Source organism: Ovis aries, chromosome 7 (genome assembly GCF_016772045.2).
Source record: "Ovis aries strain OAR_USU_Benz2616 breed Rambouillet chromosome 7, ARS-UI_Ramb_v3.0, whole genome shotgun sequence".
NCBI classification, from domain to species: domain Eukaryota; kingdom Metazoa; phylum Chordata; class Mammalia; order Artiodactyla; family Bovidae; genus Ovis; species Ovis aries.
The window spans coordinates 34,731,868-34,748,593 of NC_056060.1; the positions used below are offsets into that span (position 1 = coordinate 34,731,868).

Below are 16,726 nucleotides of genomic sequence, written 5' to 3' on the forward strand. Positions count from 1 at the left end.
GGCAACGGAACTGAATCTTTCCCATTTGCTGCTTTAAGCCTCTGCTCTCTCACCCACGGGAATAGTGGCATTTCAGAAGGCTTAGATGAGTCTAGATCCTATTTCAATAAATAGCTTCAAAACAAGTACATGGACATGGAAACACCAGTTAAAAGCAGAATAGAGGAACAGCTATATTCTCATACTACAGAAAAACATCTAAAAGGCTGAGCTAAAAAGACAACTCAGTATTTCTTTCATTCACAAATTTTGGTTTATGAGCTAGAAACCCCCAAACTACCTAGTTTGTGAGCTACGTAGCCCCAAAGCTACCTTAGACATCTCTCTAGAACTCCAGGATTTCCCTGGTGGCTCAGATGGTAAAGCGTCTGCCTACAATGCCAGAGACCCGGGTTTAATCCCTGGGTTGGGAAGATCTCCTGGAGAAAGAAGTGGCAACCCACTCCAGTATTCTTGCCTGGAGAATCCCATGGATGGAGGAGCCTGGTGGGCTACAGTCCACGGGGTCACAAAGAGTGGGACACGACTGAGCGACTTCACTTAGAACTCTAGGCTGTTTGAAAAAGATACTTAATTTAATCAAATATTCATCTGGAAAGAAAAGCCTTATTTTTTCCAAACATTAATTTCAAGAGCTGCTCCATTCTTAGTCTAGTTCTCCTATAATCCTAAAAACAACTAATGATTTAATATAAAATTCCATTCTTTTAAATAAAAAGATGAATTCTAACAAATGATTTGATAGTGGTCACAGAACTTTTGAAAATTTAATTTAAAAATCTATTTAAAAAAACAGAGCAATTATTTGCCAATTAAAAATAAATTTTAAAAATCTATCCCCACTTAACAATCTCTATCAAAAGGTTTTCTAAGATCCATTTTAAGTGCCTTGCTTAATATATTCTTTTCAAAGCCAGCAGCTAAGAGTTGGTTAATCAGTACTATTTTTTGAGTTTTGCAGTTAAATATCTTTTAAGGATGGCACAGGATTCCCATTCGCCCCTCAATCCTCTGAATTCACTCCCATGCCTGAGGACCATAGCTGGATGATTACTGCTTGCTGGATGACTGTACTATGCTGTGTAGGAACCAAGTCATGTTAGCAGTCCAGTGCTTAGAACTCATGTGACAGGACGACCACTACCCAGTTCTTCCTGACATCTGGCACTGTGGAGAAACCAAGGGCATTCTCTCACTCAAGTCTACTTGGGTTATTTAGGAAAGGCTAAAAAAACGATCTATCAGTATGACTGAATTTCTTGGAACCTTGTAAACCAAAAATTCCTTTTGCTCCACTTAAAGCAGCAAAGAGAGGCACTTCTCTGGCAGTCCAGGGATTAAGACTATGTCGGGGGTGACGGTTCAATCCATGATCAGAGAACCAAGATCCCACATGCTGTGCTGCCCACCCTCCCCAAAAAAAAGCAGCAAAGAGAAGACAGAAACCAAATGTAGACCTTCCTCTCCCAAAAGTCTCATAATTTAGTACTAATTAAACAAATATGAACAACCAGTATTCTCAAGTGGATCAATAGCCACCAACCAAAGTAAGCTCTAATTCTCCTTGAATTAATAACATACAAATTATGGCTTTTAACATTTAGGAAGTCTTTAGACCTATATAGTTCTAGTAGATGCTATTTTTAAAAATTACTGAAGAAGGCAAAGGGGTTATGGACAAGAGGTACTCCTGCCATCTGAGGACTGACTTTCAACCAGGATTAAAACTCCTGGGTCCCACTCCAGGAATTCTGACTCTGTAGGTCTGAATTAGGGCCTAGACTGGTCTATTTTTTAAAAGTTCCAAAGGTGCTTGCTGATATAAAACATCCAAAGATGTTATAACCAGAGCTGAGAACCACCACTCCAGAGCGAAGGCAGAGCAGGGTCCCTTAGAATCATGCTATCTCAGCATGCCCCTCAGATGAGCAACACATGAAGTGTGTTAGAAATGCAGAACTGAGGAGCATACCCCATAAATCCAATAAATCAGAATTTGCATTTAACAGCTGTGACTTGTAAGTACATCCACACTGTTACAGAATACACCCTTATGTTATTTCTAAGGCACCAGAACACTTTTTTCAAGAAAAATCTAATATGGAACCCCTCTAATAGAAAATAGATTTAAAAAATTTACTATTCTAGTTAACAAACAAGGGTATGGAGTCCAGGGCCTCACCTATTTAATGTCTACACTTTAAGTCTCCTTTCCTGTACCCAACCCCATCTGTTGGAAAACCACTTTCTTAGAATACAAATTGAGAGGACAGGTCAGTTCTGGAACACATTCCTAAGTCCTACTTTTTAAGCAGGAGCATGTGAACAGACGTATTAGCAAAACTCAAAATAGTTTCAGGAATGCCTCTCAATCCTTTAAAGTACACTAAATAAAAGCAAACATTCACACCAGTGATGTAATACAAAGGGTCTAGGTTCACCTTGAAGGAGTAGTGATAACGATGATGGTTTGCATTTACCGAACATTTACTAAATAACAATCACTATTCTGGGTATTTTACCTGGTTTTGCTTATCTAGAAAGGCTATTTCAGACAGGTATTATTATTGTCAATCCTATATTTAACAGATGTTAAGTAAGATCTCTAAAGTGACACAGGCAGTAGGTAATGGAGCTAGGATGAGAATTCAAGTAGACTGGATCCAGAGCCTTCAGCTTAATCCTTCTACCTACTGCTTCCAGACAGAAGAGAAGTTCATTACCATCAGAGGAAAAAAGGGGGCAGGAGAAGCCCCATAACCCTCTGTATAACTCTCATCCATCATCAACATAAAGAGTTAATTGGGCACTTGAAAAAATAAAGGCAAATGTTTACATATCCCTACAACAAACCTTCCATTCTGAGACTTCTTTTTTATTTCAAAGTTGTCTCTGGTGTTCATTTTAACCCAACTTCACTGTCATAAAACAATCTGAAGGAAAGTCAGTATTATCCACAAAACTGCAGACCTAGTGTAACTTTATTTTTCTAGACACGCCCCCTCCCATCCTTGAGGTTCATCACCAGCAAAAAGTGAGACTTCTCCCAATGTCTACAATTTCTCTTTTGTCCAAGCAAATCATACCAAGGGACTGAAATAGGGCAGTTATCTTTCCTTCATTTAATATAAAGCCCTATGGAGCAAGACTTGATCACAAGGCACTGAAGGGCCCACCACAATCTGCCTTCACCCTACTTGTTATTCCCCTTTCTTCTATACAATATGCTCCAGTTACACTGAACTCACCCCTCTTTCCCAACCCACACAATGTCACGTACCCTCCAACCTCCATGCCTTTTTACATGTGGCTTCCTTAGTCTGAAAATGCCCTTCTTCCTCACGGTTGAAGTTCTATTTAAGTTTGGTTTTATGTCATTTTATGTGAAGCCTTCCTGAAGTGACCAAGTTAGAAATAAATGTATCCCTCCTGCTATCTTCAGCTCTGGTCATACTTTATTTTTGGCATTAGTATCAGGGTATACTTGACAGTTATTTGTGTGATGTACATACACATAAATTCTTCACTCAACACATCTCTTGAAGTCAAAGACCACATTCAACTGGTTTTTACCTCTGCCTGGCACAACACCTCCCTCATAAAGAGAAATGAACTAAACAGGAAAAATATAGTGTGGTTGCAAACACAAATTTCCTTATATCATTTCTAAGACCTAATGAAAATGTTAGTTTACAGTGACCTCAACTTGCTTTTCATTCCATGGAGCAGTTATAAAATATTCAGTTTCCCTGTATGTTCAGAACCATAGTTCCCAAAGGTTATTTGGAGTGCTAAGAAAATCAGCCCATAAATGATAGAATGTCTGTTTGGGATGAATCCTTCCCCAGTGAGGTACTTGCTGACTACGCAACTTATACGACCCAGTGTCTCAAATATCATCATTAGCTATGGATTATCTGGATTTAATTCTGTGTTGTATTATTTTCATATATCGGTGCAGTGCAAGATTTGTCTGGGTTTCAATACTTAACAATCACAACACATACAGCACCAGTTGGCTGACCCTTCCCAAGTATTCTTGTATTGCATAGAAAATATTGAGACTTATTTCCTTAAACTAGACTCAGTTGCTTGATGCAATAGGAATGAATCTCAACAGAGATGATGCAGAGATAACGTAAGTCATCTGTAGTGAGTTAAAGCTCTCTGCAAGTTCTCAACTATGGGGAGTGAAGGGGAGTGTCACAAACCAGGGTAAAATGGTGGTGGTGGGGAAAGTTCTGACATCCAGCTGGATGCCACCATCCCAACTGGACAAGGGCTATGCCTGTGTTCATAGAAGCCGCATCAGCCAAGATCCTATATGTGACTCGGTAAATACAAAATAAACTGATAACGTAACATTTAGTGACCTGCCATACCTTCCTCTACGTCCTTAACTTCTACCCATGGCACACTAAAAGTTCTTGGCCCTGGAAATTACTTTCCTTTTTAAATCCCTTATCCAGAAATACTATTTGGATACTATAGGAAAAGATAAAATATTTCTGAAAACAGAATTCTATTTGGAAGATCTGACACATTTACTAGAAATTTAAATTAAAATCAGATTTTTGCCCAAGAGAAGGAGGCTATCAATCACTTTAGAAAATACTGAGCAAACACAAAGTGCCTTGATCTAGTATTTTGCCCAAAATGGAAACCTGGCCATATAAAAGTGTGTGAATTTTTACTATCTTTTAGTTCTTCTGAATCCCAGAAACAAACACAGAGCCAGGGTTAAAGCACAGAACAAAAAACCCAAAAAGGCTGTTGGGTAAACGAGATGCTAACGTACTCCACTCCACGGCTACACAGCAGAGCGTCAACAGCCCCATGCGAGTGCTAATTTCTGCTCTACTGTAAGTTTTTCTTCCCTCTTTGATATACAAGACGCAAGATATCCAGGGAAAAAGACAATCCTGAAAACTTTTTTTTTTACTCTAAAAATACAAAAAGTAAAAAAAAAAAAACCAAAAAAAAAACCACCACAATACCGTGAGAATGAAGACTCAAGGCCAAGGTGAAGATATTTTTTCTTTTTTAATACTTGGTCATGTTCTAAAGTGGAACATGGCTCTAATGAAACATGGAACATGGCTTTATAGTGAAAGCTTCCATCATGAAAGTGACTGGAAAACCCATAATACTCTGAAAAGAATGAAAAATAAACCTAATCCTGCATTGTCCCAAGATTCACAACACATTTACACTTCTATGAATGATTCAGTTCAGTTCAGTCGCTCAGTCGTCTCGGACTCTGCGACCCCATGAACCGCAGCACGCCAGGCCTCCTTGTCCATCACCAACTCCTGGAGTTTACCCAAACTCATGTCCATCGAGTCGGTGATGCCATCTGACTATGAATGATTAGACATGTATTAAACACTGTGGGCACTGTAATTCTATGCCCACAAAATAAATTTTGAGGATTAACCTCTTGGAATACAAAATGTAATTCATTTGAGTAAACAGTATTAAAACAAATGAACAGACTTAAAAAAAAAGAAACTTTTAAATTTAATGTTGAAGGAAAAGAGTACAGTAGTAATAGGAATAGTATAGTGGTAAGGAAACTAGACAACAGTTTCACTTTAATTTTTCAGTACAAACAGTTGCAAAACTTGCTGGCTTCAGCATCCTAGATGCATGTTCTACACATGGCTAAAGAATGTTAGCAGTTGTGAAATTCAGGGTTTGAATCGGCTTTTCCCTAATTTTTAATTCCCCATAGAGTGATGCAACTACATTTAGAGAAGCTTCTCAAGCTGCCAGTATTTGCTAAGCCTACTCACATAGTCCATCCCCTCTCAAAATCCTGCTGGATCATAGAGACAGAGGGACCCTGGTGAGTAGGGTTTAGAGCACTCATCCTGAACAAAACTCATCTGAATACACTTTGAATTACTTATCTTAGTAATAAGTAATATTTATGAATACCTAGAAATGTGCAATATACAGAATAAGGGACTAAAATGCAGGACTCTGTCAAACTTAACCTACCCACACTCACCTTCATCTACCAGAGCTAGCTTATGTTTTGGTGGCACTCCCTTTTTCCTGGAACTTCCCTTTAATGTGAACCAGCTTTTAAGACTTTATAACATATTGATATAGCCTTGGGGAAACAAGATCAATGATTCCCTCACAAAATCCTTAGCATACTGCTTTTTTCTATAATTCTAATCAGTGAAACATTACTACTTCATCTATACTTTCCTGACTCTTCAGGAAAAGGCAAGAACATTTTATCTAAAAAAAGTCCCACTGAAGGAAAGTTACTCATATTGTTTTGGCATCATTTAGTTTGAGGAGAATATTAAGGATTCAGGCATAGACTTTCAGAACAAATGTATGGATACCAAGGGGGAAAGGGAGAGGAGTGGGAGGAACTGGGAGACTGGGACTGACACAGATACACTGCTGATATACAAAAGAGACAACTCACGAGAGCATACTGTCCAGCACCGGGAGCTCTAATGAAAGCACCGCGGTGGCTTTACAGGGAAGGAAGCCCAAAAGGGAGGGCACACATGCAGATTACGACTGACTCATTCTGTTGTATAGCAGAAACTATCACAACATTGTAAAGTAACTATACTCAATAAAAATTAATTGAAAAAAGAAATAGATGACCTACTCACAATACAAACAAGAAACGTTCCCTTGTTGACAGCTTTCTAGAGGCTAGACACTTTTTATAAAACTCAGTGATTAAACTGACCCTGAATATCATTTGTTATGTCTCTTGCTAAAAGAAGTTGCATGCTTTTGTAAGAGCCTGCCACTGAATTCAGATAAACTCACTGTAAAATTCAGTGAGCCAGCCTTGGCTTCTGAAGAACCTAAAATTCTTATTGCTACCCTAGATAGGGATAGTCATGGTCCAGTTTCTACTTTTTTACTACCAACTAGTCTCTGAGTAGCAGGGTTAAAAATTAAAGCCTTAGATAGTTAAAACACATGAAAAAAACATGAGAATATTTATACACTATTGACATCCAGGTGCTTTAGTCTCTTGACGGATGATTTTCCAAAGTTTTTGTACTAAGACTAACTCTACTGGTCTGTGATCATTATCCTCATTTTCACTCCTCTGTTTATATGTCCATGACTTTCTCTCCCTCAAATAATAAGCCACTACTTTAGCAACAAGAAAGCAGAGCAAATGTCAACCCAGAGGTAACAAAAGAAACAAAATATGTCCTGCAAAATAAGACAGAGCTCTCTCTCCCACCATAATCCACTGGTTGCTAACTTTGGTTATATATTAGAAGCCCCTTGGGAGCTTTTAAATATCCTAATGCCTAGGTTTTGTTCTCAACTTTTAATATTAATATAAGAATCTCTGAGGATGGGACCAGACATTCATATTTGTTAAAGCTCCCCCAGAAGACTGCAAAATGTCATCAGGTTGAGAACTACTACACTAACCCAGGTAGAACAGCTGGTCTCTAATAGAGAACTAATTCCAAATCTTGTTTTCCATATGGAATTTCACAGGACCTTTCAAGAAATTCCTAGGCTCTGATCTACTCGAAAATTAGGGAATTTCTTCCCTAGTAAAAGGAGGAAAGAGGGGATTCTATTTCATTGCTATAAAGAAGGAGGAAGAAGTCCTTTACACACTTTCATCTCCGCCAGAAGTTGCTTTCTCTGCCTTTACAGATGGTAAAAGCATGAAGACAAGTTTGGTGTTTCCATTAACCAGCACTGACGTTAGTCATACCCGTCTGATTCTTAAGTCAAATGCCAAAGTGTCCTAGTCCCCACAATTCTTTCTCCTACCTCCAGCAGGTCTATCATCCTGGTCATCTGGGAGTAGATAAGGACCCTATGTCCTTGAGACTTGAGCCGAGTCAGCAGGACATCAAGGGCATACAGCTTTCCACTGTCAGTGATGAGGCTCTCCTTGCCTAGGGAGAAGAAAAGGGGGAAGTGGAAAATTGTATTTAATTTAAGCAGCAAAATCACTCACTGCAAAGCTGTATGCAGCCAAAGTTACTACAACCAGGATGCTTGTCCATCAGGAAAGCAGGAAAGTACTCTAAAGAATGCAAAGTGCTTTAAAATCATAGCCAGTAGTGTTCTGGGAAGAAATATCCTCAAGGAGGGAGGGAGGTCCCTTCCCAACTGACAGTTACCAGTAAGACATCTGCTAAGCAGCTAAGGTACCTGAAAATTTCCCTGTTCCACATTCTTATTCAAGAGACAGCAGGTCATGTGGACATCTAAGAGTAACATCCATGCCATACCTGCTGTAAGTACCTGAGAAATCTGTTTTTCCTTTGTTCATTCTATCTCTAGGAATCTCTTTCTGCCAGTTCTATGGCTAAATTAAGGTTTACCTCCTGAAGGCATGAGAATGTAGAGAAACAAGGGCTTCTCTTCAGTTCAGTTCAGTTGTGTCTGACTTTTTGCAACCCCATGGACTGCAGCACGCCAGGCTGCCCTGTCCATCACCAAGTCCTGGAGCTTGCTCAAACTCATGTCCATTAAGTCAGTGATACCATCCAACCACCTCATCCTCTGTCGTCCCCTTTTCCTGCCTTCAATCTTTCCCAGCATCAGAGTCTTTTCCAATGAGTTGGCTCTTCGCATCAAGTGGCCAAAGTATTGGAGTTTCAGCTTCAGCATCAGTCATTCCAATGAATATTCAGGACTGATTTCCTTTAGGATTGACTGGTTTGATCTCTCTGCAGTCCAAGGGACTCTCAAGAGTCTTCTCAACACCACAGTTCAAAAGCATCAATTCTTCATCACTCAGTTTTCTTTATGGCCCAATTCTCATATCCATAAGTGACTACTGGAAAAACCATAGCTTTGACTTGATGGAGCTTTGTCAGCAAAGTAATGTCTATGCTGCCTAGGTTGGTCATAGCTTTTCTTCCAAGGAGTAAGCGTCTTTTAATCTCTTGGCTGCAGTCACCATCTGCAGTGATTTTGGAACTCAAGAAAATAAAAGTTCTTACCTGCCCCTAGAGATACTTAAACACCAAGAAATACACTAAAAAAACAAAACAAAACAAAACAAAAAAACACTCTCTTTCGGATGATTTCTAATAGGTTGGCTGGTAAATATCATTATCCTAAGCTGTAATAAAGGCACTAGGGCTTATTCAGCTTTTTCAGAAAGTCTTTGGGTTTCTGGGAAATGGAAGCTGCTCTCACTCACTAATTTGTGCCTTTCTCCTTCCTCCTCCCATTTAAAAAAAAAAAAAAAGGCATTTCAGCCAGAGATCTTTAGAGAACACTTAACTCAGAAATTTTCATCTTATCCATTCAGTATCATTCAACTCCCATCACATTTCAGGAAGTAGAGTTTCCTGTTTGCAGACTGGTCCATAAACATGCCCTAACAATTGCTGATATTAGGAGGGGAAGAGATGAAACTTAGGGGAATGAGAGAGGTAAGAGTATATTTGGAAGTGGTTGTGGGACATAAGAAGAGAGACAGAAAGGCTAGAAATACAACTACTAAAAGTAAAACAAGAAAACTGTTAAGAAAAACATATTGTCTACTTTTAGTTTCTAGGTCTGAACCCATGGTTTTTCTCCTCTGAACTACAGAAGCTGGCTGTTGAGAGCAATCCAAGAGTTTTCAATGGTCATTTCTCTGTTCTCGCCACTATCTGCCAAGTGCACAACTGATTGTATAAACTGAATGAGAACGGATGTGCTGACAGCATCACAACAAATCATCAGCCACTCTGTTTTTGCTACAAAGCCACAGGTCCTGGATGTTTACTCCTCTGCGCTACTGCCTGCCTTTTCCCACCTTCGGAACATTGCCAGGCCACATTTCTCTCCCTACCCCCACTCCCTGACGCTGTGGCACACACCTTTGTTCAGTCTCTTTGTTTGGTCCTGTTTAGATTATTGAAATGCTCTCCTTTTTGTTGGTCTCCTGACCAACACAATCAAATGACTGCAGCTGGGACAGAACTGACTGCTAAGCCCTCTTGCTGGCACCAGACAAGGAGGCCTGTATAAATTCCCAGTCTGATCAGGCAGGCAATGCTTTCATAACAACTCCAAGGGTTTCTCCTTGTCACAATTACCCTTCTTTTAATTGGGTTCCCTGGGGTCCCTCAATTTTGATAGCTCCTAAACATTCCCCATAGAGGTACCAATCAGCTTCAGACAATAAGTTTCCTTGTTTCTCATTAAAAGCACAGGAAGGGGAAAAAAAAGAAACCCATATATTTTTCAGTCACTGAGTAAGAGCGGGCAAGCTAAGAGCATCAGATTTCTGCAGCTTGCTTATCTCCTCTTTCCACTTGCATATACTCCCTCAAGACAAATATTTAAGCATATACAAATCTGTCTTGTGTGTGAATTTTGAGAAGTTTCAATTCATCTCAAAATCACGATTCGATGATTTTCACACATTCCTGCTTCTCACGTCTACTTTACTTTGCTAAGCAGAACACACTGATGCTAGGATTAGGAAAACTCAGAGATGAAGATGTACATACACTTAGAAGAGAACTCTGATGAACCTAAAAGAAGCAAGAAGCTGTACCTAATGTCAGCTTGTTACTGCTTAGGTGGGGGAGATGGAAGTGGATGGACTGATTTCTTTGAACTTGCCTGAAGGAAAAGATCTAAAAAGAAAGTGACCAGCAACACCCTTAAAACACTTCAGCAGAAAAGTGTTTTCTTCCATGGCACACACCAGTGCCTTCTGGGACTGACATCCATTACTCAGTTTTCAGGAGCTACCAAAGTTGCCCTGGACAAGAATACCACCTGTAGCTAAGCAGGGCATAGAGTCAAGAAGAGCACAATTCCCAAGAAATTAGGCTGATTCTGCCAAGCCAAACCTGGGCCCAGCTCCTTCTTTAAAACAGAAGCTCAAAAAATGGTGAGATGAACAGATCTATGCTACCATCTTGCAGTCTTTCCTACAATCCTGCAATGCAACCTTACAGTATTTTCACTTAGACACAAGCTCTTACTGACCACAGTATAAGATGTTGGGTCACCGACAAAATGAATGTATCCAGTGGCAGTAAAATTAGGATAACAGGTAAAAGACAATCTCCTTTTTCCAAGGAGAGGAGACTTTTGAAGCGACTGTACATACTTCTTTTGGTGAGACAGAGACACATTCAAGGTGTGAAATCCAGGAGAGTCTTGATCAGTCTTGCAAGGAATATAATGAAACCAACTCTTCCCAGGGAAACAGAAAATGTAAAAGTATAGAGGAAAGAGAGATAAAATACAGGTTCCAGTGACCCCCTCCACCCCCCACTGCCCTGCCCAGCCAGTCTACTGAGCACAATGGGGTCAGTGAGGAGCTGGTTGGTTCTCACAGTAAACAGCCAGTGAGGCTGGTGCTTTTTATCGATGCAAAAAGAACTCAGACACTTCCTGCTATTTAAACAAGGTCCATTTTTCTTTCAAAGAACAGGAAAAGCCACAAGAGATTCCCACAGCGCCAGCAATAAGCCTTCTCCTTGTGTACTGGGAACTTGGGAGTCAGAATGAAGAAGGGAGAAAGGAGAAATAAGGTGTTATCTTATTGCTTTCAACACCTGTGCTCATCTTCTGCCTGGGACTCTGTGGTTTCCAAACCTGCTGGATTTTATTCCTCTATTCCTACTACCATCCAGGCCTGCTTTGTACCTGAGCTTCCCCTTATTTTCCAACAACAGACCTGCACCCACTGCTTTCATCTAATTTAAGTCAGATATGAAGTCATATAAATACTGCTCTTGTATACACAAAATGGTATCTTCCAGTTCAAAGCACCCCCAAAGCAACTAACAGGTTGACCCAAAGTCCCTCAACACTTGACAAAGTTAACATTAAATGGAAAAGCCAGGCCTTAAAGCCTAGAACCCAGTTATCTATTAGAAACAGCAGAACCTCTGTTTTGAACACTTAACTCTGGTTTACTTCCTTCATATGCCTGTAAGATGAACACAATCAAAGTGGCAGAGAAGTTGGACAACTGAAACAAACGTGGAAGCTTTAAGCTACTACTTCAGTGTGCCAGCAGGTGTAACAAAGAACATAAGCCTATGAACCCTGTATTCAGTTTCCTTAAAGTAGTCTCTCTAAAGTGAAGATGAAAACCTAGTTTCCTTTCAACCCTCGACCTTGACCCTAGGAGGTCTGGGAATCTGCTAGCATTTTGGCACAAAACACTGTTTTTCTTCTGGTTATCATTCAGATCTCTAGTGCTTCGTGCAGAACACTGTTTATGCTACTTAAACTAGGCTTTCTGCGAGTGACGACATTCTCATTCATTCCACTGGCAAGGGCACAAGACAACTGTACTCATTCGACCTAAAGCCTTTCTTACCAAATTTATTTTCCTACGCTCCCTGCACTGCAGCCCCATCGTCACCCCAACTCCGGATCCTGGCCACCCAAGAGTGGTATTCCTTTCTCTTGTCAAAAGAGAGTATTTAGGCAGAAATCTAAAATAGATTTCTCTTCCCAGTCAAGTCACAAATTACTTCAGTATTCTTACCTATAGTCACTAAGGGTAAAAGAGGAAATAGAAACACCAAGAACTCTTGAATTCCAAATATTTGAAATCACTGCGTGAAGTTAACAGCCTGGTTCTTCCCTTGCCAAAGAATGAACACATGCCAAGAGAAAGGAGAAGTTACCTGGAATTCTGATGAAAGACCAGCCATTCTGAGGCCTAATGCTCCACAGTCCTCCAGCTGGTTCTGGAAAGAACTGGGACCGTCGATTCAGCCAGTCTGCCGCCAGTTCAGGGGCCCCATTCAACAAACACTGCTTGGCTGCCAGACTCCCTCCTTCCTTCAGCACTCGCCGCTCATATTCTGCACTTCGGTCATTGCAGTAAGAATCCAATGGCACTGCGGTGACCTGCAGGGAAAGATTCACGTGAGACGGTTCTTTCACATTTTCCACACGCACTAAGCCCTTTGGGAACTGTGACTTTGAAATGAGACTTATGTGGATAATTCTTAGGTAGTGGTTTTAACTTCCCTGCTCTGACAAACTTAATAACTGACTTAGTGAGGTTCCCCAGATAAAAGGCCAATCTCCATAACATGAACTTGCAACAAACTAAGGACCCAGAGACTGCTGGAGTTTGCAGATAACTGGGATACTAGGTCAGGAGTAATTCTATAGTGAGAGTCACTCTGCCATCTCCCTTCACTGGCACAGTGCTTCTGGCAAAGTTCTATAAGCCATACACAGTGTGGTGAGGCCACAAAGGGAGTGTGAGACAGCCATCATTAAAGAACTGAAGAGTGTTCTCCTGGCGCACTGGAAGCTGTCTTCAATGCTTCTGTGGCGCAACGCCCAAGTTTATCAACATTTGTTTTTCCTCTTCCCTGACCAGGCTGCTGACTGACAAACCCAATGGGAGATAACAGACTCTTTCTTTCAGGATACATGCTGTGGGGAGCACTAGGTGATAGGGAACGGAGAAAACAGTTGCCAGAGAGTAGTGAATTCATTTCTGGGCTAGGGCAGGGGCTTTGCACAAATTTTTATCTCACCACAAGATGCATCTACATTCAAATGCTGACCCCCCAACAGAAAAGTAGTCTGTCAATTTAAAAACTTCGACTTTAATTCTTTTTTAATGACCTGAGTCTATTCCCACTCTAATAAGCAACTATGCATTCAACTGTCTGTGAATCATCTGGGTTGATAAGAAGTCTGAGGTTACTTTTTGTTAAAATTTGGAGGTTCTGATTATGTGTAAGCCCAGGTTGATAAAAAGGCTAAAGTCTCATTATTAGCAGAAAATTGCTCAGAAGAGTCATGGAGCTAGACCAAGAGATAGGAAGAATGTGGCTAGAAGGAACAAGGGCAGAGAGATGGGAGAGATCAGAACATGAAGTACTGTACCTAGTTATAAAGTCTTATTGTTTCTATTATTTTTTAGAAGTTAGACATTTACGAAAATCTACCTTACTACTAACTTTTCTATTTTTATGCTCATCAATATTTAGGGCAATGGTTGTCAAAAGAACCTTCTTGGGAGTTTATCTAATGTGTAGATTTTGATCCAGGTCTAAGGGAGGAGTCACTAGTTCTAGGTTTTTGACACGCACCCAAGCATCTCATACTATTCATGGCAGGAGGAGAAGGGGGCAACGGAAGACAAAATGGTTGGATGGCATTCACTGACTCAATGGACATGCATCTGAGCAAACTCCAGGAGATGGTGAAGGACAGGGAAGCCTGGCATGGTGCAGTTTATGGGGTCACAAGCAACTAAACAACAACAAAGCCAAACCTTGAGAAATACTGCCTTGGAACAGATAAACAAACAGATAGCTAACAATGGGGCCACCAGTTTCTGCTGGAAACTAGTAGTACTAGTGTTAGTCGTTCAGTCGTGTCCGACTTTTTGCAACCCTAAGGACCATAGCCTGCCAGGTTCCTCTGTCCATGGGATTCTCCAGGCAAGAATACTAGAGTGGGCTGCCATGCCCTTCTCCAGGGGATCTTCCTGATCCAGGGATCGAACCCAGGTCTCTCACACTGCAGGCAGATTCTTTACCATCTGAGCCATCACGGAAGCCCTGGTGGAAACCAGAGGTACCAAAACTGGAGAAAGAACATCATTCACCAATTTACCAAAGAGTAAACTACTCTGGCCTGCAGATGAAGCTAAACTGAGTTTGCTAGGAAGCAGTGCCATCTATGGTCCAGATGCAAAAGTACAGTGGGTAGCTGGCTGAGACCCCGCACTCCAAAACCTAGAAGTGTGAAGTGAAAGTCGCTCGGTTGTGTCTAACTCTTTGCAATCCCATGGACTATTCAGTCCATGGAATTCTCCAGGCCAGAATACTGGAGTGGGGGGTAGCCATTCCCTTCTCCAGGGGATTTTCCCAAACCAGGGATCGAACCCAGGTCTCCCACATTGAGGGCAGATTCTTTACCAGCTGAGCTACCAGGGAAGCCCCCCAAACCTAGAAGGCACAGGCATAAATCAATTTACCTAGACAGTGCTAAGAACAGGTTTTGGTAATCTCATATCACATTTACCCTCTCCAAAAGGAGTTTGTTCTCTTGCTTTCAAGTTATTCATTTTTTTCCCCACTGAAAGTTGAACAAAGGCAAATAAAGACTGAAAACACAAAGCAGATGATTAAAAATTTTACACTCAAAGATGACCACTTTAATTTTCTTTAAATTTTACTGAAGTATAGTTGATTTATTATAATGTTGTATTAATTTCTGCTATATAGCAAAGTGACTCAGTTATACATATATATATATTCTTTTCCATTATGGTTTATCACAGGATATTGAATACAGCTCCTGTGCTATACAGTTGGCCCTTGCTGTGTATCCATCCTATGTATAAAATAATTTGCATCTGCTAATCCCAAACTCCCAATTCTTTCCTTCCTCCCCCTTCTTCCTTGCTATTTTTTTTTTTAAGAAAAGCAGAATATACATTGGAATTATATAAAAACTTTGGGCCCATGTTGTTGAGATGAAAAATCAAAAGCTAGAAATTCATGAAGGAACAAGGCAAAAACAGCTGACACAGGAAAGAATGTTTTTCCTGTCTGGACTCATTTCTAGTCACTCTTTTACAGTTTAAAAACAAAACAACTTTTTTTAGTTATAAACGTTCGCCTGTTTTCCAATTTCATTTTGCTAATAGCCTTCCAAATTCAGGATTAAAAACTAGGAGGTTCCGAAGGCACAGCTCGTAGTGAAATATTTTTTAATGTTTCGTTAAGCTTACTTGGCAAGAGCCGTGAATCAAGATATATACAGAATCACAGATGTCATGCTTTAAGTACATAAGCAGTAAACCCACGAGGTCCAAAAGGAGGTAAACATGTCCATTTCTACTTAAATCATGCCTTCCAAGTCAGCTCTACCCTAAATAGCGCACCTCCACTCATTCTGCCCACCCCAAGCAGCCTTCCCAACTGCTCAGAAGCAGGGGAGATGAAGTATGACATACCATTCCTGCCTCCCCACAAATGGAAATGCACACTCCCTTTCGTCTCACATGAGCTGACCCCTGTTGCTTGCTTCATTAATTTCCTAAACTCTAGTATCTTTAGGGGCTGCCTCCTCAAGCATTCAGAGCGTCCTTCCTGAGGACATGTAGATTCCTGCTCTAGCTCTAAGAAGCGTGACCGCTCCAAGCACTTTAGTTTTTTGGTATGATGAATTCCCAGGGTCTTAGTTTATTAACCTTGTAGAACGATTTCCTCAGCTAATGATAATTCCTTCCTTAGTGACACAGTTCTTCCTGAACTGACCCTAAAGTTTTCATAGCATGTGCCATGGAAATTAATTTGTCTTAACTCAAGGCCAGGGTTGAGGCTTCAAAGGAAATCAGTTTCTCTCTACCACAGATAGGTTAGAAATCAATATAATTAAAATATGTCATAAGATATTGCCTTACTCACACCCCAGGCCTGATCTGAAGACGTGTATAAAACATTCAGACATGCTAAAAACTTTTCTTCTAATTATGGTGTGATTACTCTCATTTCAGATTTAGCACAAGCTACTGAAGAAACTCTACAAACAAGTATAGGGAGAGGGGCAGAAAAGACAAGGATGCTGGAGAGGAACCTTTCAGCCAGATGAGAAAAGCTTTCTCTTGTTTCCTGCTTGCCCCGACACCTTTACACGATTATAGTCTTCTTCAATTTACTACTGCTTTTTAGGGAGATATCAGCATCAGACACGATAGTTCAGACTTCAGCCTCCTCAGAAATAATAAGTAGAACAGTGGGAATTT

General features: G+C 40.5%; 1 protein-coding gene across 2 annotated transcripts in view; it reads right to left on the bottom strand.

Moving 5' to 3' along the window:
- The window catches only part of INO80 (INO80 complex ATPase subunit), a 121,084-nt gene that overhangs the window by 24,817 nt on the left and 79,541 nt on the right, over window positions 1-16,726 (bottom strand). For both annotated transcript variants that reach the window (XM_042252297.1, XM_004010458.5), the window contains exons 26-27: window positions 12,627-12,852; window positions 7,789-7,916 (exon numbers count right to left, since the gene is read on the bottom strand). In XM_042252297.1, the coding sequence (XP_042108231.1) occupies window positions 7,789-7,916; window positions 12,627-12,852 (354 nt within the window). The remainder of the gene's footprint in view (window positions 1-7,788; window positions 7,917-12,626; window positions 12,853-16,726) is intronic.